The following is a 26,451-nucleotide window of genomic DNA, read 5'->3' on the forward strand; positions in this document are numbered from 1 at the left end:
GAGGGAGGGCGGGCGGGCGAGAAAGAGATGGATGGAGGGAGGGAGGGCGGGCGAGAAAGAGATGGAGGGAGGGAGGGCGGGCGGGAAAGATGGAGGGAGGGAGGGCGGGCGGGAAAGATGGAGGGAGGGAGGGCGGGCGGGAAAGAGATGGAGGGAGGGAGGGCGGGCGGGAAAGAGATGGAGGGAGGGAGGGCGGGCGGGAAAGAGATGGAGGGAGGGAGGGCGGGAAAGAGATGGAGGGAGGGCGGGAAAGAGATGGAGGGAGGGCGGGCGGGCGGGAAAGAGATGGAGGGAGGGCGGGCGGGCGGGAAAGAGATGGAGGGAGGGCGGGCGGGCGGGAAAGAGATGGAGGGAGGGCGGGCGGGCGGGAAAGAGATGGAGGGAGGGCGGGCGGGCGGGAAAGAGATGGAGGGAGGGAGGGCGGGCGGGCAAGAGATGGAGGGAGGGAGGGCGGGCGGGAAAGAGATGGAGGGAGGGAGGGCGGGCGGGAAAGAGATGGAGGGAGGGAGGGCGGGCGGGAAAGAGATGGAGGGAGGGAGGGCGGGCGGGAAAGAGATGGAGGGAGGGAGGGCGGGCGGGAAAGAGATGGAGGGAGGGAGGGCGGGAAAGAGATGGAGGGAGGGAGGGCGGGCGGGAAAGAGATGGAGGGAGGGAGGGCGGGCGGGAAAGAGATGGAGGGAGGGAGGGCGGGAAAGAGATGGAGGGAGGGAGGGCGGGCGGGAAAGAGATGGAGGGAGGGAGGGCGGGCGGGAAAGAGATGGAGGGAGGGAGGGCGGGAAAGAGATGGAGGGAGGGAGGGCGGGAAAGAGATGGAGGGAGGGCGGGCAAGAGATGGAGGGAGGGAGGGCGGGCGGGCAAGAGATGGAGGGAGGGAGGGAGGGCGGGCGGGAAAGAGATGGAGGGAGGGCGGGAGGGAAAGAGATGGAGGGAGGGCGGGAGGGAAAGAGATGGAGGGAGGGCGGGAGGGAAAGAGATGGAGGGAGGGAGGGCGGGAAAGAGATGGAGGGAGGGAGGGCGGGAAAGAGATGGAGGGAGGGAAAGAGATGGAGGGAGGGAGGGCGGGAAAGAGATGGAGGGAGGGAGGGCGGGAAAGAGATGGAGGGAGGGAGGGCGGGAAAGAGATGGAGGGAGGGAGGGCGGGAAAGAGATGGAGGGAGGGAGGGCGGGAAAGAGATGGAGGGAGGGAGGGCGGGAAAGAGATGGAGGGAGGGAGGGCGGGAAAGAGATGGAGGGAGGGAGGGAGGGCGGGAAAGAGATGGAGGGAGGGAGGGAGGGCGGGAAAGAGATGGAGGGAGGGAGGGAGGGCGGGAAAGAGATGGAGGGAGGGAGGGAGGGCGGGAAAGAGATGGAGGGAGGGAGGGCGGGAAAGAGATGGAGGGCGGGAGGGCGAGGAAGAGAGGGACGGAGGGCGAGGAAGAGAGGGACGGAGGGCGAGGAAGAGAGGGACGGAGGGCGAGGAAGAGAGGGACGGAGGGCGAGGAAGAGAGGGACGGAGGGCGAGGAAGAGAGGGACGGAGGGCGAGGAAGAGAGGGACGGAGGGCGAGGAAGAGAGGGACGGAGGGCGAGGAAGAGAGGGACGGAGGGCGAGGAAGAGAGGGACGGAGGGCGAGGAAGAGAGGGACGGAGGGCGAGGAAGAGAGGGACGGAGGGCGAGGAAGAGAGGGACGGAGGGCGAGGAAGAGAGGGACGGAGGGCGAGGAAGAGAGGGACGGAGGGCGAGGAAGAGAGGGACGGAGGGCGAGGAAGAGAGGGACGGAGGGCGAGGAAGAGAGGGACGGAGGGCGAGGAAGAGAGGGACGGAGGGCGAGGAAGAGAGGGACGGAGGGCGAGGAAGGGAGGGACGGACGGCGAGGAAGGGAGGGACGGAGGGCGAGGAAGATTGGGGAAGGGAGGGTGGTTGGGGGATGCCTTGCACTAGTGCTCACCATCCTTATCCATTCCTGTCTTCTGCACTCTGCTCCTCTTCTCCTCCTTCTCTGCTCGCACCTTCCACTCCCTCAACCAGCTGGAAAAAAACAAGAAGTGTGAGGCCAGTCTCACAGCAGGTCGGCCACGCGCACACGGGAGCCGCCCGCTAATGACGCCAACCTGTGTAATCTCTGGACGGCAGCAGAATTCCCTATGATTTCCGTGGAGCTGTGCGGCTGGTACTTCTCGGTCCACAGGATGTCCTCGGAGCTGGGATCTGTGGAGAACAGGGGAGATGTAGGGATCAGCCGGTCACAGCAGCTGTAGACCGCTCTGGGCCAGTTGCTCCTACCCTCCGCCAGACATGGTGGTCGGCTCTGCTCCTCTATGACTATTACATCGGGCTCCTCGCTGACCCTCCTGTGAGCTGATCGAGGCTCCTGACAGGCAGACGATGGGGGAGAACCGGCTGCGCTGTCACACTGGGACGCCTCCCCTCCTACACTCGCTGCAGGTTTCCTCCTCTTAGACTTTGTGAAAGGAGAATTTTTTCGTTTCCGTTTCGCCCCGTTGCCGGCCTGCTGTTGGGTGGTCTCGATGCCGGCCTGCTGTTGGGTGGTCTCGCTTACAGCTTTTACACACTTTTCTGTCGGCTGCAATGATTCTGCACAATACAAAACATCAATAAATGAAACAATCACCCCCAGTATTCAGTACAATCATCGGAGACTGTGGACTGCCGGGATGACACCTCCAATAAATCAGTACAATTACAAGGGACTGCAAAGAGCTGGGACAACTGTGAAGACACTGGGGGGGTCAGTGGGTGCTCTAGTCCACTGGCCCGAAACCGCATGTACCAGGACTCATCCCACTGAGCGCTCTCCTATCCCTGTGGGTGTATTACTACTCAGACCACACAGGGTGAGGGTAACAGTGTGACAATGCTTTATTGTACCACCAGACAATAACACACAGAACAGTCCCAGCATATACCCCAAGATGGGGAACATTACAGAGTCTCACCCTTCCACTGACACCTCAGGGTTAATAGCAGCAGTGACTTCAGATCTTCCAGGGCTGATTACCCCACCTGTGGCATGCACACAGTGAGGAGGTAAAGACAAGCGTAGGGAGATGACAGTCCATTCAGGTACAAGGTCAAGTGACCTAAGGGTCACAACCTGGCTTCTCCTAAAGTCTCCATGAAGCCATGCGACTGGTGGGTCCTATTCCAGGCTCCCACTAATATATCCATGGGGCTCAGGTGACCGGTGGATGCAAATCCTGACTAACCTAAATGTATCCATGGAGCCACGTGACCAAAGGACCCCAACCGGGCGTCTCCGAATGTCTCCATCGGACCAGGTGACCGTTGGGTCTTAACCTGGCTCCTCGGAACGTCTCCATGGCTTCAGTGTTGGTCAATGCAGCAGATCTGTATTACTCCAGCTAGGGCTGTGGTCCCCTAAGTTGACATCCATGGAGCCATGGTACCTTGGCGGTTGTTCTCTAGAGGTTCCCTTGTTGTGGAAGGATAGAGATCCTTTTTATACCCACATCTGTCCTTCCAGGTCATGCTTCACAGGTCAGGAGGAGGCGAGATGAGATTACTGCTCATTGTTTGAGTAGATAATTTGCATAGTTTGTTCTTCAATGTTTCCTGGTCAACAAACTGCATGAAATTATAGAATGGGTAATCATTATTAGCAAACGCTGACTGTTCTATTTCCCTGTTGTAAGAAACAGATTATATCTTAATTACCCAGGCGACTGTTTTTGCAACAAGGGGAGTAGCCATGTGATGACTCATGTCAACTGGCTTTGGACCTTGTATGGACAGTATGAACTGTCACCTCCCTACGCTTGTTGTTATCTCTTCTCTGTGTGTATATCACAGGTGGAACAGCGACCCTGGGAGCTCTGACGTTGTGTCAACTGGCTTTGGACCTTGTACGGACTCTATGGACTGTTCTCGGTCATCTCCCTACGCTTGTCAATATCTCTTCTCTGTGGGTATATCACAGGTGGAGTAGCGACCCTGGGAGCTCTGACGTAACATCTACCATTATCCCGGCGAGTCAGCGAAAGGGTTAGGCCCTGTAATGTGCACCGTGTTGGGGGTAATTGCTGGGATTTTTCTGTTTGCTATTGGGTGTTGGGGTTCAATAAAGTATTGCCACACTGTTCTGTGTAGTATGTTGCCCACGGGGAAATAGAGCGGGCGTTCAGTGGTATGAACCCTGGTCCATGCAGTCTTTCTAAAGGCAGCCAGGCCAGCGGACGAGCGTACCCACTGACCCCGTTTCTCCACACCTGTCTGTCCCTGTCCTCCAAAGATAGCAACACAAACTGTAGGAGCAGATAAAGGTAAACAGCAGCCATTCAATAATTCATCAACAACAATACAAGAGTAAAAGACTCACACAATAGTCTATGTCTCCTGGCCTACTGAAAATATAGGTCTGCCATAAATAAAACCAAATGCTGCATCGTCACAACACTTCCCAATAATCAGTTCAATCACCAGGAACTGTGAAGCACAGTGACGACACTCCCCGATATTCAGTGTAATCACCGCAGACTGCTGAGCGCGGAGATGATAGGTACCAACCACTGCTCTGCAGCCAAAAAACTTCAGAGATGATAACAGGTGAACGTCACTAATATTGTGCTAATGACAATCAATCTGAGGCTAAACTCTGCAGACTGGCCGCAATTCACGCCTGCTGATGTTAGATGGATCCCATAGATATTATTGTAGTCCTTCCATATGTGCAGCATATCTGCTCTGGTGTCTCCACATCTCCAGCATACATTTAGGGCCATATATATTTGGACAGACATTTTTCTAATTTTGGTTCTAGACATTACCACAATGAGTTTTAAACAAAACAATTCAGATGCAGTTGAAGTTCAGACTTTCAGCTTTCATTTGAGGGTATCCACATTAACACTGGATGAAGGGTTTAGGAGTTTCAGCTCCTTAACATGTGCCACCTTGTTTTTAAAGGGACCAAAAGTAATTGGACAGATTAAATAATTGTAAATAAAATGTTCATTCTAGTACTTGGTTGAAAACCCTTTGTTGGCAATGACTGCCTGAAGTCTTGAACTCATGGCCATCACCAGACGCCGTGTTTCCTCCTTTTGGATGCTCTGCCAGGCCTTCACTGCGGTGGTTTTCAGGCCTTCACTGCGGTGGTTTTCAGTTGCTGTTTGTTTGTGGGCCTTTCTGTCTGAAGTTTAGTCTTTAACAAGTGAAATGCATGCTCAATTGGGTTGAGATCAGGTGACTGACTTGGCCACTCAAGAATATTCCACTTCTTTGCTTTAATAAACTCCTGGGTTGCTTTGGCTTCATGTTTTGGGTCATTGTCCATCTGTAGTATGAAACGACGACCAATCAGTTTGGCTGCATTTGGCTGGATCTGAGCACACAGAATGGCTCTGAATACCTCAGAATTCATCCGGCTGCTTCTGTCCTGTGTCACATCATCAATAAACACTAGTGACCCAGTGCCACTGGCAGCCATGCATGCCCAAGCCATCACACTGCTTCCGCCGTGTCTTACAGATGATGTGGTATGCTTTGGATCATGAGCTGTACCACGCCTTCACCATACCTGTGCTGGCTTTTTTAGATGTTTTTTTTAGCAGAGTCCAGTTCAGCCTTTTGATTCTTGATGCTTATGAGTGGCTTGCACCGTGCAGTGATCCCTCTGTATTTACTTTCATGCAGTCTTCTCTTTATGGTAGATTTGGATATTGATACGCCTGCCTCCTGGAGAGTGTTGGTCACTTGGTTGGCTGTTGTGAAGGGGTTTCTCTTCACCATGGAGATTATTCTGCGATCATCCACCACTGTTGTCTTCCGTGGGCGCCCAGGTCTTTTTGCATTGATGAGGTCACCAGTGCTTTCTTTCTTTCTCAGGATGGACCAAACTAGATTTTGCCGCTCCTAATGTTGTAGCAATTTCTCGGATGGGTTTTTCTGTTTTTGCAGCTTAAGGATGGCTTGTTTCACCTGCATGGAGAGCTCCTTTGACCGCATGTTTCCTTCACAGCAAAACCTTCCAAATGCAAGCACCACACCTCAGATCAACTCCAGGCCTTTTATCTGCTTAATTGAGAATGACATAACGAAGGGATTGCCCACACCTGTCCATGAAATAGCCTTGGAGTCAATTGTCCAATTACTTTTGGTCCCTTTAAAAACAGGGTGGCACATGTTAAGGAGCTGAAACTACTAAACCCTTCACCCAATGTTAATGTGGAGACCCTCAAATGAAAGCTGAAAGTCTGAACTTCAACTGCATCTGAAGTGTTTTGTTTAAAATTCATTGTGGTAATGTCTAGAACCAAAATTAGAAAAATGTTGTCTCTGTCCAAATATATATGGACCTAACTGTATATCTGATGGATAATCCATATGCGATATTAGATGGATCCCATAGATGTCTGATGTTATTGTAGTCCTTCCATATATGCACATATCTGCTCCGGTGTCTCCACATCTCCAGCATATATCTGATGGATAATCCATATGCAATATTAGATGGATCCCATAGATGTCTGACGTTATTGTAGTCCTTCCATATATGCACATATCTGCTCCGGTGTCTCCACATCTCCAGCATATATCTGATGGATAATCCATATGCGATATTAGATGGATCCCATAGATGTCTGACATTATTGTAGTCCTTCCATATATGCACATATCTGCTCCAGTGTCTCCACATCTCTAGCATATATCTGATGGATAATCCATATGCGATATTAGATGGATCCCATAGATGTCTGACGTTATTGTAGTCCTTCCATATATGCACATATCTGCTTGTGACTCCACATCTCCAGCATATACCTGATGGATAATCTATAAGATATTAGATGGATCCCATAGATGTCTGATGTTATTGTAGTTCTTCCATATGTGCAGCATATCTGCTCCGGTGTCTCCACATCTCCAGCATATATCTGATGGATAATCTATAAGATATTAGATGGATCCCATAGATGTCTGACGTTATTGTAGTCCTTCCATATATGCACATATCTGCTCCGGTGTCTCCACATCTCCAGCATATATCTGATGGATAATCCATATGCGATATTAGATGGATCCCATAGATGTCTGACGTTATTGTAGTCCTTCCATATATGCACATATCTGCTCCGGTGTCTCCACATCTCCAGCATATATCTGATGGATAATCTATAAGATATTAGATGGATCCCATAGATGTCTGACGTTATTGTAGTCCCTCCATCAGTTATATCTTAATGGTGACGCTTTACTCTGCCATGTCAGATTTAGAGTAGACCTGGAGGGAGGATTGAACAGAAGATCCTCCTTTCTGCCAGGAAGGATCTGGTCTGCAGATACTTGTATTGTCTGGAATTTGAGACAATGAGGTGGTTGATCTTCCTTTCATACACGTCTCCAAATGATGTAATGCCCAAAAGTTCACAATTTATGAGTTTAAGGTCTGGGATACATTTCTGTAAAGCCTATAAAGTCATTGCTGTACAGGAAGGCGTTCCCGCACTCAGTCATAACATTTCAAGTGACTGAGGGGTCTAAATGACAGAAAACACCCAAAAGTGACACCATTCTTAGAACTGCACCCCTCAAGGTGCTCAAAGCCACATTCAAGAAGTTTATTAACCCTTCAGGTGCTTCACAGGAGTTAATGAAATGTGGAAGGAAAATATGAATATTTACCTTTTTTTTTTAAGAAAAAAAAAGTTATTTTGGACCCACATTTTTTATTTTCACAAGGGTACAAGGCGAAAATGGACCCCCAAAATTTGTTGTGCAATTTCACCTGAACATGCTGATGCCCCATATGTGGGGGAAAATCACTGTTTTGGCGCACAGCAAGGCTTGAAAGGGAAGTTTACTTTTTTAATGTAAAATTTGCTGGAATCGAGAGGAGATGCCACGTCGCACTTGCAGAGCTCCTGATGTGTTAAAACAGTGGAAACCACCAACAAGTGACCTCATTTAGGAAATCATACCCTTTTGGGAATTTATCTATAGGTGCAGTCATGATTTTGACTACATGGTGTTTTTCACAAACAAGAAGAAGTGAATGTAGTTGAGGGAAAATTGCATATCTTCCGCTGCAGTCACCTGCACGCTGCAGTCACCAAGACACTATGCCTAGCTCGCACTTCTGGAGACACGCATCACTACACAAATGTCAAACATATGGACGCAAAGTGTGATTTAAGTTGAAGCTTTTGTTGGGAACATTTTACATACCGTTTGGGATCACATTTATCCTGCGCTCTACGCTGAGCACTTGCATCGGGGTTTACATCTAAATCTGAGTGACGTGATTCAGATAAAACCCCCGAGGGATCTCTTCACTATAGTGAGGCAGCAGAGTTACTCTGGACTCAGTCTGGCCTCTGTTCAGCGCTGTCCTTTTCAGGTGCGCACAGAACTGTGATGGACCATGCTGCTCTGCACGCCCACTGACAGACATGAACAGTCTATAATTTTAAGGGTAGGTTAATTTTAATATTAAGAGTTAGAATATGAATAATGAAATCCAGAAAATCACACTGTATAGATTATATAAATATACTAGCTGAAGAGCCCGGCGCTGCCCGGGCATAGTAACTAACTGTGGTTAGTTATAGCAAATTATAATTATCCTCCATCCCATAGTCCCGTGCCCATATACCCATCATACATATCCACCATCCCATAGTCCCGTGCTCATATACCCATCATACATATCCTCCATCCCATAGTCCCGTGCTCATATACCCATCATACATATCCTCCATCCCATAGTCGAGTGCCCATATACCCATCACACATCCTTCATCTCAGTCCCATGCCCATATACCCATCATACATATCCTCCATCCCATAGTCCCGTGCCCATATACCCATCATACATATCCACCATCCCATAGTCCCGAGCCCATATACCCATCATACATATCCTCCATCCCATAGTCCCGTGCTCATATACCCATCATACATATCCTCCATCCCATAGTCGAGTGCCCATATACCCATCACTCATCCTTCATCTCAGTCCCATGCCCATATACCCATCATACATATCCTCCATCCCATAGTCCCGTGCCCATATACCCATCATACATATCCGCCATCCCATAGTCGAGTACCCATATACCCATCACACATCCTTCATCTCATAGTCCCGTGCCCATATACCCGTCATACATATCCTCCATCCCATAGTCCCGTGCCCATATACCCATCATACATATCCTCCATCCCATAGTCCCGTGCCCATATACCCGTCATACATATCCGCCATCCCATAGTCCCGTGCCCATATACCCGTCATACATATCCTCCATCCCATAGTCCCATGCCCATATACCAGTCATACGTATCCGCCATCCCATAGTCCCATGCCCATATACCCATCATACATATCCGCCATCCCATAGTCCCGTGCCCATATACCCGTCATACACATCCGCCATACCATAGTCCCGAGCCCATATACCCGTCATACATATCCTCCATCCCATAGTCCAGTGCCCATATACCCATCACACATCCTCCATCTCATAGTCAACCATTATGACATCATAATGAGCGGCGGCAGGGCTTGCAACCTATGACATCAGCGTCGCCATGGCAACCATTGTGACATCATAATGAGGGGCGGGGCTTGATACGCACACACTGCTTCCCCAGTATGCAAATAGGGGCATTATGACATCATAATGAGGGGCGGGGCTTGACGCGCACACACTTTTTCCCCAGTATGTAGACGGGGGCAAAATTGTTTGAATTGGAACACGCGGGGTTAAAATTTCGCCTCACAACATAGCTTAGGACGCTCTCGGGGTCCAGACGTGCGACTGTGCCAAATTTTGTGGCTGTAGCTGCGACGGTGCGGATGCCTATCCCGGACATACACACACACACACAGGACATACACACACACACACACATACATACACACTTTGAGCTTTATATATTAGATTTGCATTGAGAAATAAGTATTTGATCCCTCTGGCAAACACGACTTAATACTTGGTGGTAAAACCCTTGTTTTGTAGTTGATGAGGTTTGCGCACATGTCAGGAGGAATTTTACTCCACTCCTCTTTGCAGATCATCTCTAGATCATTAAGATTTTGAGGCCGTCGCTTGGCAGCTCGGAGCTTCATCTCCCTCCATAAGTTTTCTATGGGATTAAGGTCTGGAGACTAGCTAGGCCAGTCCATGAACTTAATGTGCTTCTTTTTGCGCCTTGGCTGTATGTTTTGGGTCACTGTCTTGCTGGAAGACCCAACCACGACCCATTTTTAATGTCCTGGCGGAGGGAAGGAGGCTGTCACTCAGGATTTTACGGTACATGGCTCCATCCATTCTCCCATTGATGCAGTGAAGTAGTCCAGTGCCCTTAGCAGAGAAACACCCCCAAAACATAATGTCTCCACCTCCATGCTTGACAGTGGGCATGGTGTTCCTTGGGTCATAGGTAGCATTTCTCTTCCTTGTCATTGTCAAACTTCAGACGGGCCTGCACATGTGCCTTCTTGAGCAGGGGGACCTTGCGGGCACTGCAGGATTGTAAACCTTTACGGCGTAATGTGTTACCAGTGGTTTTCTTGGTGACTGTGGTCCCAGCTGCCTTGAGATCATTAACAAGTTCCCCGTTGTAGTTTTAGGCTGATCTCTCACCTTCCTCATGATCAAGGATACCCCCATGAGGTGAGATTTTGCATGGTGCCCCAGATCATTGTGGATTTACAGTCACTTTGTATTTCTTCCATTTTCTTACTATTGCACCCAGAGTTGCCTCCTCACCCAGCGCCTTGTGTATGGTTTTGTAGCCCATTCCAGCTTTGGCAGGTCTATGATCTTGTCCCTGACATCCTTATGAAGCTCTTTGGTCTTGCCCATGTTGTAGAGGTTAGAGTCTGACTGAGTCTGTGGACAGGAGGACTGGTCTATAGGAGCCAGAACTCTTAATGGTTGGTAGGGGATCAAATACTTATTTCTCACTGCAAAATGCAAATACATTTATATAATTTATACAATGTGATTTTCTGGATTTTAGTTTTGATATTCTCTCTATCAATGTTAAAATTAACCTACCCTTAAAATTATAGACTGCTCATGTCTTTGTCACAAAATCAGCAAGGGATCAAATACTTATTCCCTCACTGTAAGACAGTGCCCACCAGCACATTTTAGGATCTTTCTGGGGGTTCCTGATTGGCTGTCACTGCCTCTTGAAGATCACGTTGCCAGTGCTCTTAGGTTTAGGAGTCAATGAGCAGGTCTCTCTCAGCGTGTCTGTGGTGACGCTCTCAGGGATCCCTCTAATCCGCAGATTATTATGCCTGGAGCGATCTTCCTGATCCGTGAGCTTGAGTTTCAGGGCGGTGATCTCGTCGTCAGCTTCATTATGTGCATCTACAAGGTGATCATGTGCCGTGGTGACCACCTCCAGCCCCTCTTCTAAGTGCCAGGGTCTGCACCATTTCCTTCTGTTGTGTACCGTAGTGGATGTCTTGTGGTACGCTCACAGGGAGACAAGTCAGTGCGGCCTCTGTGGCCGGGTTCACACTTTGGTTAGGTGTAGATAATACAGGCCTCTGTGACTCGGGTGGTCGTCCTGGGCAGAGTGAAGGAGCACAACCTCGGACCGTTAAGTGTGTTCCGGCATCATTGTGGAGGTTTTTGTAGGTGTTGTGTGCCCTGATAGCGCTAGATCGGAGCGCAGGCACTGCATGTTATTGGCGACTGTGTGGTGTGAGTCACGGACGCCATCTTGGATTCGGCTCGCTGTCGGGGTGAAGATCGGGCTCTTCACTCTTGGTGCGCTCCATCTTCGCGGCTACGGCGGGGAAGGCCAAGCTCTTAGGTTCGCGGCTACGGCGGGGAAGGCCGAGCTCTTACGCTCGCGGCTACGGCGGGGAAGGCCGAGCTCTTACGCTCGCGGCTACGGCGGGGAAGGCCGAGCTCTTACGCTCGCGGCTACGGCGGGGAAGGCCGAGCTCTTACGCTCGCGGCTACGGCGGGGAAGGCCGAGCTCTTACGCTCGCGGCTACGGCGGGGAAGGCCGAGCTCTTACGCTCGCGGCTACGGCGGGGAAGGCCGAGCTCTTACGCTTGCGGCTACGGCGGGGAAGGCCGAGCTCTTAGGTTCACCGGTAATCAATACAATCACTGAAGACAACTAAAGATCCTCATTGTCAGAATCATGAAGAAATGGCTCAGGACCACGCCCAAAAATATGTACAACAGTGTCATCAGTACAATCTGCAATAATCAGTGCAATCACCGGAGACAACGTTCCCCAATAATCAGAATCACTAGAGACAACACTCCCCAATAATCAGTACAATCACCGGAGACTACATTCCCAATAATCAGACACAGGAATATCCCCTACTCATGGTAAACACATAATAGCACAACTCAAAACACAATATATATCACTAAATTTCCCTGTCTAAACAATTAAGCAAGAATTAGGGATCCAAAGAGTTTTAGCAAAACATAGTAAATTTTATTACACAATGATTAAAAACAGAGCATCATTGCTAGTGCAGGCAGTGATAGGCATAATTGACACAAAATCACACCAAAATAAATAAATCAATGCACACATAGCTATGTGTACCATCTAATTATGCAAACCCGACTAGCGCAGCACCCTGTAGATTAATTCAATTAACGGGTGTGATTCATTACTATGCACTTTGTGGGATAAAAATTCCTTACTATTGATTGTATGCATTGATTTATTTATTTTGGTGTGATTTTGTGTCAATTATGCCTATCACTGCCTGCACTAGCAATGATGCTCTGTTTTTAATCATTGTGTAATAAAATTTACTATGTTTTGCTAAAACTCTTTGGATCCCTAATTCTTGCTTAATTGTTTAGACAGGGAAATTTAGTGATATATATTCCCAATAATTAGTAGAATCACCGGAGACAACACTCCCCAATAATTAGTAGAATCACCGGAGACAACACTCCCCAATAATTAGTAGAATCACCGGAGACAACACTCCCCAATAATTAGTAGAATCACCGGAGACAACACTCCCCAATAATTAGTAGAATCACCGGAGACAACACTCCCCAATAATTAGTAGAATCACCGGAGACAACACTCCCCAATAATTAGTAGAATCACAGGAGACAACACTCCCCAATAATTAGTAGAATCACCGGAGACAACACTCCCCAATAATTAGTAGAATCACCGGAGACAACACTCCCCAATAATTAGTAGAATCACCGGAGACAACACTCCCCAATAATTAGTAGAATCACCGGAGACAACACTCCCCAATAATTAGTAGAATCACCGGAGACAACACTCCCCAATAATTAGTAGAATCACAGGAGACAACACTCCCCAATAATTAGTAGAATCACCAGAGACAACACTCCCCAATAATTAGTAGAATCACCAGAGACAACACAGCCCAACAAGTAGTAATCGGTAATCACCTGATTGGGAATCGCTTTGTTTTTTAAGGAATTGCGTTAAAAATCTTCTGACTGGAAACCGAGGGTTCTGGGATCGGATCTCAGCGAGGAGACAGCAGCGAACGATATCAGAGAGCAGCGGCCGAGTGTGAACCTGGAGACAGAGAGTGAGTCAGGCATGAGGGAACCATGTTTACCCTGGCAGTGCTCCTGTATACCGTGTGTACCCCGGCAGTGCTCCTGTATACCGTGTGTACCCCGGCAGTGCTCCTGTATACCGTGTGTACCCCGGCAGTGCTCCTGTATACCGCGTGTACCCCGGCAGTGCTCCTGTATACCGCGTGTACCCCGGCAGTGCTCCTGTATACCGCGTGTACCCCGGCAGTGCTCCTGTATACCGCGTGTACCCCGGCAGTGCTCCTGTATACCGCGTGTACCCCGGCAGTGCTCCTGTATACCGCGTGTACCCCGGCAGTGCTCCTGTATACCGCGTGTACCCCGGCAGTGCTCCTGTATACCGCGTGTACCCCGGCAGTGCTCCTGTATACCGCGTGTACCCCGGCAGTGCTCCTGTATACCGCGTGTACCCCGGCAGTACTCCTGTATACCGTGTGTACCCCGGCAGTGCTCTTGTATACCGTGTGTACCCCGGCAGTGCTCTTGTATAGTGTGTGTACCCCGGCAGTGCTCCTGTATACCGTGTGTACCCCGGCAGTGCTCCTGTATACCGTGTGTACCCCGGCAGTGCTCCTGTATACCGTGTGTACCCCGGCAGTGCTCCTGTATACCGTGTGTACCCCGGCAGTGCTCCTGTATACCGTGTGTACCCCGGCAGTGCTCCTGTATACCGTGTGTACCCCGGCAGTGCTCCTGTATACCGTGTGTACCCCGGCAGTGCTCCTGTATACCGTGTGTACCCCGGCAGTGCTCCTGTATACCGTGTGTACCCCGGCAGTACTCCTGTATACCGTGTGTACCCCGGCAGTACTCCTGTATACCGTGTGTACCCCGGCAGTACTCCTGTATACCGTGTGTACCCCGGCAGTACTCCTGTATACCGTGTGTACCCCGGCAGTACTCCTGTATACCGTGTGTACCCCGGCAGTACTCCTGTATACCGTGTGTACCCCGGCAGTACTCCTGTATACCGTGTGTACCCCGGCAGTACTCCTGTATACCGTGTGTACCCCGGCAGTACTCCTGTATACCGTGTGTACCCCGGCAGTACTCCTGTATACCGTGTGTACCCCGGCAGTACTCCTGTATACCGTGTGTACCCCGGCAGTACTCCTGTATACCGTGTGTACCCCGGCAGTACTCCTGTATACCGTGTGTACCCCGGCAGTACTCCTGTAAACCGTGTGTACCCCGGCAGTACTCCTGTAAACCGTGTGTACCCCGGCAGTACTCCTGTAAACCGTGTGTACCCCGGCAGTACTCCTGTATACCGTGTGTACCCCAGCAGTGCTCCTGTATACCGTGTGTACCCCAGCAGTGCTCCTGTATACCGTGTGTACCCCAGCAGTGCTCCTGTATACCGTGTGTACCCCAGCAGTGCTCCTGTATACCGTGTGTAACCCGGCAGTGCTCCTATATACCGTGTGTACCCCAGCAGTGCTCCTGTATACCGCGTGTACCCCGGCAGTACTCCTGTATACAGAATCTGTGTGACCACCCGCGGTCAGGACGGCCATCCCCTACCACCACTCACCGGCACAGCACGCCTCTCCATGGCAGATTCAGAGTTTACAGCAGTGAAGTCACCCAGAGAAAGTGCAAGACGTGAAATGTCAGGGGTCCGTCCGCTCGGTGGAGAGAGGTCGGTCAGCAGGCGGCAGCTCGGTGAGGACAGACTCCACATGGTGCCACCTGTAGAAGGAAGATGGTAAGCGAGAGATCCCAAACCTCCTCTGCTGATCTACAGTGGCTTGCAAAATTAGGCATCCCCTTGGCATTTTTCATATTTTGCTACCTCACAACCTGGAATTTCACCATTTTTGAGGCTTTGCATCAGTTCCTGTGAAGAACATGCTGACAGCTGTGAACATTTGCTTTTCGTTCTATTGTGAAGCAAACAACAAACAGGACAAATAACTGAAAGCTTCAGTGTGCATAACTATTCACCCCCCTGAAGTCAGTACTTTGTAGAGCCTCCTTTTGTGGTAATTACAGCTGCAGGTCGCTTTGGATAAGTCTCTACGAGTTTCCACATCTGGCCACTGGGATTTTTGCTCATTCCTCAAGGTAAAACTGTTCCAGCTCCTTCAGGTTAGAGGTTTCCTCTGGTGAACAGCGATCTTCATGCCTGACCACAGATTGTCCATTGGATTAAAGTCTGGGTTGTGACTCGGCCACTCCAAAAAATTTACATATCCCCCTTACACCACTCGAGAGTTCCTTTAGCAGTATGCTTTGGGTCATTGTCTTGTTGGAAGGTGAATCTCCGTCCCAGTCTCAAATCACTGACAGACTGAAAATAGAATTAGACTTACCGGTAAATCGGTTTCTAGAAACCTTCCACGACAGCATAGGAGGATGTCTCCACGCCCTAATGGGGGACAGGAAGTACCTGAGGTTAAAAGGTCCCACCCACCTCCCTCTCACCAGTGACTTATAACTGATTACCATAGCACCGGTTACCTTAAGATTCTCAGAATATGTCCAAGAATGCAGGGAGGGAAATAGTGGTGTCGTGGAAGGTTTCTAGAAACCGAATTACCGGTAAGTCTAATTCTATTTTCTCTAGCAACCTTCCACGACAGCATAGGAGGCATAACAACCTATACTACACTAGGGGGGGACAACGGCCTGAAGAACTTTTCGGCCAAAGACTAGATCCCTGTTGGTCACAAGGTCCAACCTGTAGTGTTTAGTGAAAGTATGTAAGGAGGACCAGGTTGCTGCCTTACAAATCTGCTCTGAAGATGCGCCTGCCCTTTCAGCCCATGAAGTAGAGGTAGATCTTGTTGAATACGCTTTGATCCCCGTAGGGGGAGTGATGTTCTGTGCCAGGTACAGTGGGGCAAAAAAGTATTTAGTCAGTCAGCAATAGTGCAAGTTCCACCACTTAAAAAGATGAGAGGCGTCTGTAATTTACATCATAGGTAGACCTCAACTATGGGAGACAAACTGAGAAAAAAAAATCCAGAAAATCACATTGTCTGTTTTTTTTTCATTTTATTTGCATATTATGGTGGAAAATAAGTATTTGGTCAGAAACAAAATTTCATCTCAATACTTTGTGATATATCCTTTGTTGGCAATGACAGAGGTCAAACGTTTTTTGTAAGTCTTCACAAGGTTGCCACACACTGTTGTTGGTATGTTGGCCCATTCCTCCATGCAGATCTCCTCTAGAGCAGTGATGTTTTTGGCTTTTCGCTTGGCAACACGGACTTTCAACTCCCTCCAAAAGTTTTCTATAGGGTTGAGATCTGGAGACTGGCTAGGCCACTCCAGGACCTTGAAATGCTTCTTACGAAGCCACTCCTTCGTTGCCCTGGTGGTGTGCTTTGGATCATTGTCATGTTGAAAGACCCAGCCACGTTTCATCATCAATGCCCTTGCTGATGGAAGGAGGTTTGCACTCGAAATCTCACGATACATGGCCCCATTCATTTTTTCATGTACCCGGATCAGTCTTCCTGGCCCCTTTGCAGAGAAACAGCCCCAAAGCATGATGTTTCCACCACCATGCTTTACAGTAGGTATGGTGTTTGATGGATGCAACTCAGTATTCTTTTTCCTCCAAACACGACAAGTTGTATTTCTACCAAACAGTTCCAGTTTGGTTTCATCAGACCATAGGACATTCTCCCAAAACTCCTCTGGATCATCCAAATGCTCTCTAGCAAACTTCAGACGGGCCCGGACATGTACAGGCTTAAGCAGTGGGACACGTCTGGCACTGCAGGATCTGAGTCCATGGTGGCATAGTGTGTTACTTATGGTAAGCCTTGTTACATTGGTCCCAGCTCTCTGCAGTTCATTCACTAGGTCCCCCCGCGTGGTTCTGGGATTTTTGCTCACCGTTCTTGTGATCATTCTGACCCCACGGGGTGGGATTTTGCGTGGAGCACCAGATCGAGGGAGATTATCAGTGGTCTTGTATGTCTTCCATTTTCTAATTATTGCTCCCACAATTGATTTCTTCACTCCAAGCTGGTTGGCTATTGCAGATTCAGTCTTCCCAGCCTGGTGCAGGGCTACAATTTTGTTTCTGGTGTTCTTTGACAGCTCTTTGGTCTTCACCATAGTGGAGTTTGGAGTCAGACTGTTTGAGGGTGTGCACAGGTGTCTTTTTATACTGATAACAAGTTTAAACAGGTGCCATTACTACAGGTAATGAGTGGAGGAAAGAGGAGACTCTTAAAGAAGAAGTTACAGGTCTGTGAGAGCCAGAAATCTTGATTGCTTGTTTCTGACCAAATACTTATTTTCCACCATAATATGCAAATAAAATGAAAAAAAAAACAGACAATGTGATTTTCTGGATTTTTTTTCTCAGTTTGTCTCCCATAGTTGAGGTCTACCTATGATGTAAATTACAGACGCCTCTCATCTTTTTAAGTGGTGGAACTTGCACTATTGCTGACTGACTAAATACTTTTTTGCCCCACTGTATGCTTCAGAGATGGCTTTCTTAATCCAACAGGCAATGGTGTTTTTTGCTACCTTCTTTCCCTTGTTTGGACCAGAAGTATGGATAAATAGGTTGTGGTCAATTCTATAGGGTTTGGTACACTAAGTAGCAGAGAATTATGCGCCTCACGTCCAGCGTATGAAACACCTTTTCCTTAGGGTTCGCTGGGTTTTGACAAAACGAGGGAAGAATTATTTCCTGCGATCTATGGAAATCAGACACAACCTTTGGTAGGAACGATGGATCAAAGGAAAGAACTATGGAATCGTCCCTAACTGTTAGGAAGGGTTCCCTGATTGAGAGAGCTTGGAGCTCTCCTATTCGCCTTGCAGAGGTTATTGCTATAAGGAAGGACACTTTACAGGAGAGTAGCTGAGAAGTACAGGATGGCAGGGGCTCAAAGGGTGATTGAGTGAGTCCCGTAAGTACCACATTCAAGACCCAAGGTGGAATGGTGACTAGCCTTTTTGGATGTAGCCTAGTGGCTGATGTGATGAATCTTTTTATCCACCTGTGGTTGGCCAAGTCACAGTCAAACAAGGAGCTTAATGCTGATACCTGAACTTTAAGCGTGCTGGGTTTTAGACCTAGCTCAAGCCCCCTCTGTAGGAAATCCAGGATACAGGAAATGTTAGGGTTTTCTGGGTCAGGCAAATCTGGCAGACACCATGAGGAAAACTTTTTCCATATTTTGTTATAAATAGCAATGGTGACCGGTTTCCGAGATTTCTGAAGGGTTTTTATTACTGCTTCTGATAGTCCCCTGGCCCTCAGGATCTGGGTCTCAGTAACCAGGCTGCTAACTTCATTCCCCGGAGGTTTGGGTGATGTAGCGGGCCCTGTAAGAGAAGGTCGTCTTCCAGGAGTAGGTGGAATGGCCGGTCTACCTGTAGCTCCATAATTAGAGAGTACCAGCTCTTCTTTGGCCATAGCGGAGCTACCAGAATGGTTTGGGTCCGATCCTCCCCGATTTTTCTCAGGGTTGTGGCAAGGATTGTTACTGGCGGGAAGGCATACGCCAGACGAAACCGCCACATGTGGGCGAAGGCATCTACCCCCAGGGATCTGTCTCTGGGGTTCAGGGAGAAGTAGTTTCTCACTCGGGCATTTTCTCTTGAGGCCAGTAGATCCACCTCTGGAAGGCCCCACCTGTTGACCAGCCTCTGAAAGATTCTTTGGTTTAGGCTCCACTCTCTAGGCTGGATGCATTTTCTGCTCAAGAAATTTGCTTGACGATTGGAGGTACCCTTTAGGTGGACTGCCGTTAGAGAATGGAGGTGTCTTTCGGCCCAGCAAAATATTCGACCTGAAAGGCCCTATAGGCTGCTGGATCTCGTGCCGCCTTGGTGTCTGAGATGGGCCACTGTTGCTACGTTGTCCGAATAGACTCTGATATGATGGCCCTGGACTAGGTGTCTTGCTGCCAGAAGAGCTTCCTCCACGGCCTTCAGCTACCTGAAGTTTGAGGATTTTGCACTCATTTTCTGACTCCACAATCCCTGGAATGGTTGTTGGGACACCACAGCTCCTCAGCCTTTTTTGCTGGCATCTGATGTTACCGTGACCAGGGGAATCTGGGACCAGTTGATTCCCTTGCACAGATTCTTGCAGTCCATCCACCATACTAGTGAAGCTTTCACCTTTCCTGGGGTCTGGATTCTTTTGTTCAGACAGGTATGATCTCCGTTCCAGCTCCCCAAGATGTGAGACTGGAGTATTCTGGAGAAGGCCTGCGTCCAAGGCACTGACTGGAAGCAGGAGGTCATTGACTCTAGTATAGACATGGCTGACCTGAGGGTTGGGGACCTTTGTTCCCTGAAACTCGAGATCCTTGATATTATTGACCTCTGATGTTCCTCTGGGAGGAAGGTCATTTGTTTTCTTGAATCTAGGAGGATTCCTAAGAATTTTATCTCCTGGGAGGGTTGGATCTGTGACTTTTTTATATTCAGGATCCACCCCAATGACTGAAGAATACTCAGGGTTTGAGTCACCTGGCTTTCCAGGTTCTGGTAGGAAGCTCCTATTATCAGCAGGTCGTCCAGGTAGGGGACAATGCATTTGCCCTGCCCTCCGATGTGGGACACAGCTTCTGCCATAATCTTGGAAAATACTCGAGGGGCAGAGGATATCCCAAAGGGAAGCACGTTGTACTGATAGTGCCTGACTTCTGTACCCTGGCGGATCGCAAACCTCAGATACTTCCTGTGAGAAGGATGCATGGGGATGTGAAAATAGGCATCATTTAAGTCTATGGTTGCCATGAAGTGAGATGGCCCTATCAGAGGAATGGCGGTCTTCACCGACTCCATCTTGAATCTGTGATAAACGATGTGTCGGTTGAGGCCCTTCAGATTTATTATTATTCTTGCCTCTCCTGTGGGTTTTCTCACTAGGAACAGTCTGGAATAATGCCCTCTTCCCCATTCCTCCACAGGGACTGGAGAGATGGCGTTTGATTGTAGCAGGAGCTGGATGCCGGTTTTTAGTGCTGGAGTCTCCCAAGGTGGTAGGGTGGTAACTCTTAAACCCCGCGGGGGGAAGGATTCGAGTTCTAGCAGCAGGCCCTCCCTGATCATGTTGAGGACTCAGGCTGTTGGAAATCATCTGCCAAGAGTGAATAAACCTCGAAAGCCTTCCCCCCACCGGGGTGGAGTCATTGTTTTTCTTGAGGCTGTTGCTGCTGCTGGGGGACCAGGATGTTCCTGCCTCTCCCCTTAGCATAACTCCATCTTCCCGTCTTTCCCTTGCCTCTCGGCTGGGATGGCGGATTCTGGGGGGCTCAAAAAAGATGCTTTTTTGTGGCCATCTGCTCAGGAAGCACCAGGGCTGTGGAGTCGGAGTCGTGGAGTCGGTGCTCATTTTGGTGGAGTCGGAGTCGGTATAAAATGGACCGACTCCGACTCCTAAAATATATAATAAATTGGGTACAGTAATTCAATGCAGGATGTGCTGAATATTTTTTCATAGGAGTTTGGGAAAGTTATGAAATGTCCTATAAATGGCTGTTATATTCCTGATCTAAGGCTACAATCACACACAGCGTTTTTCCTGTGTTTTTTGAGGATACGTTTTTCAGCTGCAAAAGCTGATCATCTTTTTAAAAAACTGCATCACCTGAAAGGTTTTTGAGCTCATAGATAATGTTTTCAATAGCAAAAGCAGATTAGAAATCTGCTCTATCTATATATCCATATCTGTCTATCCATATCGTATCTGTACCAAAAAGAATGAAAACCGGGTAGTACACCAATATATATTCTGTTCTATGTAAATATCTTGATTATTGGATCATAAAAATGATTAAATGTCTGAGGTTCACATTGTACTACAATAAATTTTTCACTTAAATATAAGCAATATGTGTGGGAGTCGGAGTCGGAGTTGGTGTAAGGGAAATTGAGGAGTCGGAGTCACAGGTTTGGCTTACCGACTCCACAGCCCTGGGAAGCACCTTCTTATCTGTGGCCTTTTCAAGAATTTCATCCAAGGCCGGGCCAAAGACATGTTCACCCTTGAAGGTTAAAGAGCAGAGTTTAACCTTGGCAGTCACGTCCCCGCTCCACGTTTTAAGCCAAAGGGCCCGTCTTGCAGAATTGGACTGGACCATGGCTCTGGCGGAAGAGCGGATCATCTCCATTGATGCATCGGCCAAGAACGCTGTAGCTCTCTGTAGTATGGGAAGGGAGTTAAGGAGGTCACCTCTTGAGGTTCCCCGGGAAATATGACTCTAGTTCCTCTATCCATTGGAAGAGAGACCTAGAGACACATGTGGACGCTATTGCTGATTTTAGGGAGAAGGCAGAAGTTTCCCAGGCCTTTCTTAGGAGGCTTTCTGCCTTACGGTCCATCGGGTCTCTAAGCTGGGACACGTCATCAAATGGAAGGACCGTCTTTTTCACCACTCTCGCCACATGGACATCAACCTTCGGGATGTCCCATTTAAACTCCTCTCCTTCCAGGGGGAATCTATGCCTATCTAATCTATGAGGAAAGGTTGCAGGATTTGGGAATGTTTAGTTTGCAAAAGAGAAGACTGAGAGGAGACTTAATAGCTGTCTACAAATATCTAAAGGGCTGTCACATTGTAGAAGGATCAACTTTATTCTCATTTGCACAAAGAAAGACTAGAAGCAATGGGATGAAGCTGAATGGGAGGAGACACAGATTAGATATTAGAAAAAACTTTTTGACAGTTAGAGTGATCAATGAGTGGAACAGGCTGCCACGAGAAGTGGTGAGTTCTCCTTCAATGGAAGTCTTCAAACAGAGGCTGGACAGACATCTGACTGGGATGATTTAGAGAATCCTGCTTTGAGCAGGGGGTTGGACCAGATGGCCCAGGAGGTCCCTTCCAACTCTACGATTCTATGATTCTATTCTATGATTCTCTGGGTACTCCCATTCCGGAGAGATCATTTCTACTATGCTCCTATGTACTGGGAAACCTGTTTGTCTGGGTCCCTCAAATCCTCCGAACATGCGGTCCTGTGCTGACTGAGTGACGGGTTCGTCCTCTAGGCCCATGGTGGCCCGCACAGCACTGACCAGCTCCTCCACATATTCCGCAGAAAGGAGGTATCTCCTAGTTTCAGCTGATTTGGAAGTTCCCGGTTGTTCCCAACTCTAGGAGCCTGAATTATATGACCTCTCTGATTCGGATTCCGAGTCCTGTATTTGTATTTTCCGTTTTTTGGGGGATGGGGAACATACAATCAGAGGTGGTGGTGGTGGGGGAGACAGGGCAGCCAGAGAGGTCTGGACCTGATGAGTAACCAGGCTGCGGATTTCGTCAATTAGTGACGGGTGCTCAGCCCTGACCACCCTGTCCGTGCAAGCCTGACAGTTTTTTCAGCCAATTTGAGGGAAATTTTGCACTGCATATGGCACATTTGGCCGACTTGCTGGTGGTATTGGTGCTTTTGTGGGCAGACTTTTCTCCCTATAAAAAAGGGGAAGAAGCATTTTGAGGACCTCTATCCCAGGACCGCACCACTAGGACCCACCCCAGGAAACACTCACTGTGGCTGGGGCAGCGCTGGGCTCTTCAGACGCAGGGCAGGAAGAACCGTCCATGCTGACAGGGGATTTCGTCTTACTTGTCGGCGTCTTCCGGCGGGTTAATAAGGGGTTAACCCCGCCCTCAGCGCAGTTTTTCATTTTTCTCCCCCTCCTCCCTGGGTCCTGGAGCAGGCACAGCGGGTGCTGACGAGCTCCATGCGCCAGCAGCTGAATGGGGGCCGCCATGATAGGAAGTCGTCAGACATACCCCGGAAGTGACCGCGCGTGACGTCACTTCCGGGTCACAGCACAGCACGCAGCAGGAGGAGGAGAGACCGGAGAGCTGCGGGAGGCCTCCGGTCGGGGATCACTGGCCCGCTTTACTCCCCCTGGGAGAGCGCGGGTGGGCCAGGAACGGTCCTGAATTCTAAGAAGACGGAGCAGGGGAGGCAGCGCCACCGACCACCACTGCCCGGCTTAAGATACCAGGTACGCTGCAGCAGCCGGCTACACAGTATACCGAACCGCCCCATGGGGGACAGGAAACACTGGTGAGAGGGAGGTGGGTGGGACCTTTTAACATCTCGTACTTCCTGTCCCCCATTAGGGCGTGGAGACAACCTCCTATGCTGTCGTGGAAGGTTGCTAGAGAAACAGGTTTTGTTCAAGAATATCCCTGTATTTTCCACCATCCATCTTACCCTCGAATAGGACCACATTTTCTCTGTACCTGCTGCTCAGAAACATCTCCACAGCAAGATGCTGCAGACACCACCATGTTTTACTGTGGGGTTGGTGTTCTTGGGGTGATGAGCTGTGTTGGTTTGGAACCAGACATAGCGCGTACCTAGGTGGCCAAAAAGTTACATTTTGGTCTAATCTGTCCACAACAACTTCCTCCGTACATTTGGGAAGTCTCCCACATGTCTTCTGGCAAACTCAAACGAGCCTTACGATTTATATATGTGTAAGTAAAGACTTTTCTGCCCACTCTTTTGTAAATGCCACCTCTACGGAGTGTATTGTGGTTGTATGGATAGACACTCCAGTCTATGATGGAGAACTCTGCAGCTCCTTCAGGGTCACCTTTGGTCTTTGTGCAGCCTCTCTGATTAATGCCCTCCTTGCCCGGGCTGAGAGTTTTGGTGGGCAAACTCTCTTGGCAGGTTTGTTGTGGTACCATGTTCTTTCTATTTGATGATAATGGATTTGATGGTGCTCCAGAGGACCATCAGTGATTGGGATTGTTTTTATAACCCAACTCCGACTTGTACTTAACTTTGTCCCTGACTTGCTTGGAGAACTCCTTGGTCTTCATGGTGTTGTTTGGAGAACTCCTTGGTCTTCATGGTGTTGTTTGGAGAACTCCTTGGTCTTCATGGTGTTGTTTGGAGAACTCCGTGGTCTTCAGGGTGTTGTTTGGAGAACTCTGTGGTCTCCAGGGTGTAGTTTGGAGAACTCCTTGGTCTCCAGGGTGTAATTTGGAGAACTCCTTGGTCTCCAGGGTGTAATTTGGGGAACTCCTTGGTCTCCAGGGTGTAATTTGGAGAACTCCTTGGTCTCCAGGGTGTAGTTTGGAGATCTTCTTGGTCTTCAAGGTGTGGTTTGATGATCTCCTTGTTCTTCAAGGTGGTGTTTGGAGATCGCCTTGGTCTTCACAATGCTGTAGGGAGATCTGCTTGGTCTTTACGGTGCCTTGGTCTTCATGGTGTGGTTTGGAGATCTCCTTGGACTTCACTGTGTTGTTTGGAGAACTCCTTGGTCTTCACGATGTTGTTTGGAGATCTCTTTGGTCTTTATGGTGTGGTTTGAAGATCTCTGTGGTCTTTATGGTGTTGTTTGGAGATCTCCTTGGTCTCTGTGGTGGTGTTGGGTCAGTGGTGCCTCTTGTTAATGGTGTTGCAGCCTCTGTGGCCTTTCAGAAAAGGTAAAGTGTATATACTGAGAGACATGTGACATGACGACCTGTCACTAAGCATGGGACTTAGGGGGGGAAACGGCTTGCACCAGGGGCTTCATAGTAAAAGGGGTGAATACATATGCACATGACAATTTTTAGTTATTTGACCCCATAAATGTAATTTCTGCCGTCATTTCTCACTTCACCATGCAGACTACTCAGTGCTGATCATCACACATCAGATTACACAAATATTTACACAGGTTTTAAAGTAACAAAATAGGTAACAAGACAAAGGGGGTGAACACTTTCGCAAGCCACTATGTCTAGTTAGACGCAGAGAGTGCTGCGTACACAGCGGCTGCCGACTACCCCGCGCCTCTAGCGACTCACCGTCCCTCTGCTGCACATGGGTGATGGTCTGGAAGGAGGAACCGGACACTGCGTACGCCTCCATGGCGGCAGAGGTCCTGGCCATCTGCCTCCTCAGGGACTCCGGTAATCCGCTCATCAGGAACGCTCTCCGGGCTCTGACCTGTTCCCCGTCCTGAGAGTTGTCAGAGGCCTCAGAGCTGAAACAAGAGTTGTCAGGGTTTATGGGGGATTCACTGGTGAGACCAAAATCCACGCTCCACGTCAGACCATAGAAGAACAGCAGTGTGATGACGTGCAGGAGCACCGGAGTCGGCACAGCCACGGTGCGTCCACGTGTGGTGGGGAGCAACTGACAACCGCCCCACCACCCACCAGACTTGGAGGATAGGGGCAGGGGGATCACCCATCAGACGGGAGGGATCGGAGTTCCCCAAACACAGGGGACACCTGCTGTTGATCAGAGCATGGCTGCACTGGACGCACCCCCCACCATTCCTCACCCGCGGCACAGCACCCCCACACCCCATGTCGGTGCCACGTACCCGTCCTCAGTGATGGCGGATCCTTTCTCCATCTTCTTCTTGGCTTCTCTCTTTGAACCTTCCATAAAACACAACATTAATTTCCATAAAGTGATCTGCATAAATCCAGAGTGCCCCCCGCCACACAGCGCTCGCCCCAGAGGGGACCCCCGCCACACAGCGCTCGCCCCAGAGGGGACCCCCGCCACACAGCGCTCGCCCCAGAGGGGACCCCCGCCACACAGCGCTCGCCCCAGAGGGGACCCCCGCCACACAGCGCTCGCCCCAGAGGGGACCCCCGCCACACAGCGCTCGCCCCAGAGGGGACCCCCCGCCACACAGCGCTCGCCCCAGAGGGGACCCCCCGCCACACAGTGCTCGCCCCAAAGGGACCCCCGCCACACAGCGCTCGCCCCAAAGGGACCCCCGCCACACAGCGCTCGCCCCAAAGGGACCCCCGCCACACAGCGCTCGCCCCAAAGGGACCCCCGCCACACAGCGCTCGCCCCAAAGGGACCCCCGCCACACAGCGCTCGCCCCAAAGGGACCCCCGCCACACAGCGCTCGCCCCAAAGGGACCACCGCCACACAGCGCTCGCCCCAAAGGGACCCCCGCCACACAGCGCTCGCCCCAA

At 49.7% G+C, this 26,451-nt stretch overlaps 1 protein-coding gene across 3 annotated transcripts in view; it reads right to left on the reverse strand.

The window, feature by feature from the left end:
* ATAD5 (ATPase family AAA domain containing 5) overlaps window positions 1-26,451 on the reverse strand; it is a 57,626-nt gene that overhangs the window by 17,703 nt on the left and 13,472 nt on the right. For all 3 annotated transcript variants that reach the window (XM_073563815.1, XM_073563814.1, XM_073563816.1), the window contains exons 6-12: window positions 25,838-25,895; window positions 25,314-25,492; window positions 15,089-15,246; window positions 13,399-13,531; window positions 2,262-2,573; window positions 2,090-2,186; window positions 1,927-2,006 (exon numbers count right to left, since the gene is read on the reverse strand). In XM_073563815.1, the coding sequence (XP_073419916.1) occupies window positions 1,927-2,006; window positions 2,090-2,186; window positions 2,262-2,573; window positions 13,399-13,531; window positions 15,089-15,246; window positions 25,314-25,492; window positions 25,838-25,895 (1,017 nt within the window). The remainder of the gene's footprint in view (window positions 1-1,926; window positions 2,007-2,089; window positions 2,187-2,261; window positions 2,574-13,398; window positions 13,532-15,088; window positions 15,247-25,313; window positions 25,493-25,837; window positions 25,896-26,451) is intronic.

Source organism: Dendrobates tinctorius, unplaced genomic scaffold, assembly GCF_039654945.1.
Source record: "Dendrobates tinctorius isolate UK_male_01 unplaced genomic scaffold, ASM3965494v1 ptg000399l, whole genome shotgun sequence".
Classification (NCBI taxonomy): Eukaryota; Metazoa; Chordata; class Amphibia; order Anura; family Dendrobatidae; genus Dendrobates; species Dendrobates tinctorius.